Source organism: Tarenaya hassleriana, unplaced genomic scaffold (genome assembly GCF_000463585.1).
Source record: "Tarenaya hassleriana unplaced genomic scaffold, ASM46358v1 Cleome105, whole genome shotgun sequence".
Taxonomy (NCBI): Eukaryota; Viridiplantae; Streptophyta; class Magnoliopsida; order Brassicales; family Cleomaceae; genus Tarenaya; species Tarenaya hassleriana.
The window spans coordinates 93,780-99,554 of NW_010960741.1; the positions used below are offsets into that span (position 1 = coordinate 93,780).

At 41.6% G+C, this 5,775-nt stretch overlaps 1 protein-coding gene across 1 annotated transcript; it reads right to left on the bottom strand.

Moving 5' to 3' along the window:
• Positions 1-4,860: 4,860 nt before the first annotated feature.
• Positions 4,861-5,322, bottom strand: LOC109116319. The gene has a single exon (XM_019201480.1). It carries the CDS (start codon positions 5,320-5,322, stop codon positions 4,861-4,863), a length of 462 nt encoding a protein of 153 aa, XP_019057025.1.
• Positions 5,323-5,775: the final 453 nt, after the last annotated feature.

The following is a 5,775-nucleotide window of genomic DNA, read 5'->3' on the forward strand; positions in this document are numbered from 1 at the left end:
TACCATGTGCATCATCGGCTTCAAGCTCCGCCCATAGGCGATCAATAACAATCATATATCCTCAATATGAAACTCAACCCGGATCAAGGATCATAAAGAGGAGATCTCAAACAACGCAATCATCGATATATCATCTCAACACCTGGCTACAATCACATGCTCAACAATACTCCGGCCCTCCGGAGCATTATCTCACATCATGCCAACTACCCAAATCCTCAATCACAAGCACTCATACAAGAACCTCATTTTAATCATGCATACACACGTCTTTACTTATTGTTCTGGTATCCATGTTCTATTACGTTTGTTTTATTCTTTTATCCTCCGATCCGATCAAATTGGATTTTGGCCATTCCGGACTACCAATTCAATCGTTCCGAGGGTTTTACTTACCGTGAAATGGTTTCATTCAAGTTCCGTAAGGTTCGAGTAGAAAATAGGTCAAGGTCGATCGGATATGGGGGTCGGTTGCATCGGATCTCGTTTGATCCGATGATGCGGACCAAAAAGGGGTGAAAGAGGGCTGGACCGGACGGATGCACGACCTGGACCGGACGGTCTACGTGTCTGCTCCCAGCGGTCTGGAAGCATTGGTCTGAGGTGTCTGGACCGGACGGTCTAGATATTTAGACCGGACGGTCTGGACCTCAGGTGGTCTTCTTCCTCGCGATCCTGCAACCCTAGACCGGACGGTCCTGGCCTGGACCGATCGGTCTCGGTGAATCAGAGACTTCGGGTTCCAATTTTTCGCACCAAACTCATCAATCAATAGCTCAAAACAATCTAGGAAACTCCAGGAACTCAAATCTAAGCTCACATGCATATATCGCACTGAAAACACAAAAATCTCCATTTTTAATTTGATTATCATTTTCGAATTTAATCCGAAACACTCACCTATGTTGATTTCGAGCTGTGGGTTTCGTTGCTAATGTTCCCTGGGGTTGATTCTTATTTTTTCCGCCGATTTCGACCGAAATCAGAGCTCCAATCGAAGATTGAAGTTTCGAATTTCTTGTCTGCAAGCTGCGATATACTCCGCTTCCGTTGTAGAATCAACAACCGTTGCCTGTTTGGAACGTTTTCAAGAAATGGCACCCCCGTTTAGGACGAATACGAAATCAAACTTGATCTAAAAGTCATCCTTATCAGATTGGAAACTAGCATCGATGTAACCCTTTATAACCAATGGAGTGTCCAATCCTCCATAAACCAAGAAAACATCCTTAGTCCTTCGCAAGTATTTTAGCATATTCTTGACAGCTATTGATCGCGCCAATCTAGGTGAATGGATGATCAAGTAATAAAACCTACACTAAGCCGATTCCACAAGGGTACGGATTCAATGTAGTACCAAGGTCGAACTCAGGGACCGAGAGGTGATGGTGTCGATGGTGATTCTAGCGAGGGTCGATAGCAAGATTGTTGGTTGGTTGGGAGAAAACTATAACTAAAGGTACTGTAGGTTCGGGAGTTCACCGATGCTACGGATTATCTAAGTAGATGTGGTTGGTTTGCCGTCTAAGGTCGATTCAGGAAACTCTAGCCTCTATCTTTGAATGCGTCCGGTTAGGGATCTCCGTTCTCTAACTAACGTTTTCCTATCAGCTTCCGCATCTTTAGGTCTACGTTAAAAAGTATTAACGTCCGCTATCATAGTTCCTAGGTCAAATTAAGAACTCCTTATCAAGTCCAACCTATGCGTTCAGAATTAATAATTGAACCTATCTTATGAACGAATTCCGGTATTAATCAATCCAAATTCCTTTGCAATTAACCAATCCAAGTTCAATTCTATAGGGTGATCAATCCTAAGAAAGCATTACGTTCAATTCATAAAACCGGATCTAACATAGACATGCATTCAACCATTTAAGAGTATTGATACAATATTTCAATAGCCTATAGGAAATAATCTACCCACACATCATGGAGAAAGGCGAAATAGACATGGATTCATACAATATTTCAATAGAAAAAGGAATAAAATACTTATAATATCTAGAATCAATCATTGAACAAATAAATGTAGCAATCTCCACTCCAATTCGTCCCCAAAGTGTCAAGAAACGAAAATTATCCAAAAGTATCGAAAAATATGTCAAACGTCGAACCCTCTCTCGGTTTCTGTACGGTCTTTTTATAGATAATTTCGAAATATCGACGTTAAAAACCTCGATATCGTTGTTTTCTAACGTCGATATTCTTCTATGGAACTAGGATCTCGAGGTTTGGAAAGGTCGATATCGACGTTGTGAAAGGTCGACATCAGGACTGCTCAGATCTCGAGGTATGGAAGGTCGATATCGGCGTTGGGAAAGGTCGACATCTGGACTGCTCAGATCTCGAGGCATGGAACATCGATATCGATGTTCGGAAATGTCTAGATCTGGAAATCTGAAAGTTTGATCTCGAGGTGGCCGGAAACTTCGATATCGAGGTTGAAGAACATCGATATCGATGTTATAAAACATCGATATCGATGTTTTTCAACCTTGATATTCTCCCTTTTTCACACCGAAGTCCGTTTCTCACCCGCGACAAGTCCGTGACCTTCCTTAGCTCGTCCGTGGTTGTCTATTTGGTCAAATAAGCTCCAAAAACACCGTTATAGCTCCGTTTTCATCCGATTACGCGTATTTTCCTGAAATTACATCAAAGAGCAAAGAAAATGGTATTTGTGCACAAAATTGGCCTAAATACTAGATTTGTACGAAAAAGAGGGGTGAAATGCAATTAAAACCATAGGAAAATAACATCAAAAACCGATGTCATCAACTTCCCCAGACTTAGACTTTTGCTCGTCCTCGAGCAAAAACTCTAGCAAAAACAGTCTAAAAAGGGAGAAGGAGAATGAAGGGTCGATTCCATATGAATGTCAAAAGCGAGATTCTTATCTAGTTCTAGCTACACGTGAACGGAATCAAGTCTATTATACTATGGTCTCTCGTTCCTCGGAATGAATAATAGCTATGGGATTTTTTTCTATTGCTTAGTGCCACCCAGACTGTTCTAACTATCCACCAAACATGTTTCTCAAACCTATTTATCACTGTTCACAAGAATAGTTCGGTCCTAAGGTTACGGGAATGGCTAAGAAAGTGAGCGTAGAAGAGGGTTCATGCATATAACTCTAAGTACAGATACTCTTCTAATTCTATAACACTTTTCTACTTCTTTTGCCTCGGGAGTTTCTTTTCTTTTTCTCTTTTTCTTTTCTTTTCTTTTCTTTTCTTTTCTTTTCTTTTTCTCCCTTTTCCTTTTTTTCTTTTTCCGACTTTTCTTTTTCAGAGTATCTCGACGTATATAAGTCTAAAGTTCGAAAAGTCTAGGTGTGGTACATGGCTTATAGCTCATCTCGTGATGATTGCCGCCACCCCCGGATGAGAAGCTTGTTGTCTAACGAGCTAAAAATAAGAGTGGTAACAGTCCTAACAGTCCTGGTCTCTAAACTCTAGTGTACCCCCACAAGCTAGTGCTATCATTCCAAGATTCAATCAACCAATTCGAATGAAAACTCGACAATCCGGTCTATACTTAGGATAACCTAAATCCGGTTCGCTAAAACATCAAAGAATCTCTACTCTATCGTTCATATTTTAGCAAACCAGCATTCTCAAAAACATTTTCTATGCATGTTTTCCTATGTGTCTCTGCTATATGCTCATGCGAATGCAATTCTAAGTCTATATGTCATGCGAAGAATGCAAGTGATATGCAGAACTAATGCGGATAAATGAAATATTTTTGAAAAATTTTGAAAATTTTTTGGATGTATGCTGAAATGCATGAAAGGTGATATGCAGTTGCTAGAAATGAGTGCTATCAGGGCGTTAGACCTTCCCCCATACTTAAATTCGACACCGTCCGCGATGTCAGTCTAACCCGGTGAGGTACGAACAGAAATAGTAGACAGTAAAGTAATAGGAAAATAATAACGTAAAAGAAGAGAAAGAAGGCTTAGCTCGATTGAGCTCGTGTGTAGATCGTCTCTCTTTTCTGTGTAAGTGTGTATTTCCCTTTATACTTTGCGTCTTTTCTTTTACTTTTTGTTCGTACTTTTGTTATATGTTTCTCCGTAGATCACAAGAATACCTCAAGGTGCATAGTAATCAAATAATAGAGATAAGAACTCATACACACTCACGAGAATAAAACATAACATAGAGCACAAAGGTACTTTTTCTAGCAACGTATGCCCGTGATGCATAAATTAAACGTGCTAATGCAATGCAATTGCACGGGTTGCCTCCCGTGAAGCGCTAATTTAAGGCCATCAGCTTGACCTTCTCATTTTCAATGATCTGGTGGTCGCGTTGGATGGAATTGGTTTACTTTCCGCCGTCCCGGGGGTATGTGCACCGTACTAGTGCACACAGTCTGTCTCAGCTTATAATCATTTCCGCTTGCAGATTCAGGAACATTTCCGCTTGCAGATTCAGGAACTGGATCTGGAGGTTTCACATTAGTTCCTAATCCATAATAAGGGATTTTTAGCGTTGCGCCCTACTTTTGTGGAATCTTTCCGTTGGGCTTCCCTTTAGACGTCATCATTAGGGATTCGGATTTGGCTTTTATCCCGTTCTCTACCTCAGAGCTTACAGAGTTAGCTACTGGTAGGATGTAGACGTCTCCGTCATAGGCAAATCCTTTGCCTTTGTCCTTTAGTTGAGGAATTTGTTTTTCCGTCGAACCAGGCGGTTCTTCAGGAATAATCAACGAATGCTCGTTTACCTCTTTACCCCATTCTGAATTTTGTTCCAGCTTGAATTCGATGCCCTTATCTCCTATATGCATCTCTATGCATCCTTTCCGGACATGAATTACGACGTCAACAATGTTGAGGAATGGACGTCCTCATATGACTGATTCATCATTTCTGTTGTCCATATCAATAACCACAAAATCGATTGGAACGTAAACGTTTCTAACCTTAAGCGGTACATCCTCTAAAGTTTCGAGAGGAGCTTCCACTGACTTGTCTTCAAGCTGCAAAATCATCTTGGTTGGTTTCAGTTCACCCACATTCAGCTTGTCATATGTGGTCTTTGGTAATAGACTCACACTCGCTCCCAAGTCGCATAGTGCGCTAGGAATAGAGACGCTGCCCAGTTGGCAGGGTATGGAGAAACTTCCTAGATCTGCCATCTTGGCTGGTAAGTTCTGTTGCAGTACAACACTGCATTCAGCTCCTAGGATTATTGGTTCTTCTTCTAATTTCTCCTTCTTAATGAGTGTGTCTTTAAGAAATTTCTCGTAAGATGGTGTTTGCGCTATAGCCTCTTGTAAAGGCTGAGCGATTTCCATCTTTTCCCACATATCTGTGAATCTTGTGAGCTGCTGTCTACCGGAGGAGTACGCTGTAATCGCTGCGGGAACGGTATAGGAGGTGGTCGTGGAGGTGGCGAAACGTATACGTCCTCCGGTTCCTCTACGATCAGATTCCTTTGCCTCTCTAGATAAGCTCTTCTTTGTTCAGCAACAATTCTCCTTGTTCTGTAAGTTTCGTTCTCATTCATATAGACAACATTACATTGCTCACGAGGGTTTGGTCCAGATTTACCAGGTAAAGTGCCCTGCGTCCTGCTAGGCTTAGCTGCGAGTTGCGCTACCTGGTTATCGAGAAGCTTAACATGGGACTCTATCCCTTGGATCTGCTTCTTTAAATCACTCTGTGATGCGTACGCACCGAGTCTTATATTTAATACCCGATTCGTACCACTATCCGCAAGTATACGGTAGTTGTAGTACCGGGGTCGAACACGAGGACTA

Excerpts from the sequence above, each read along its gene's own strand:
- LOC109116319 (XM_019201480.1), bottom strand. The coding sequence starts at position 5,322 with ATGTGGGAAAAGATGGAAATCGCTCAGCCTTTACAAGAGGCTATAGCG.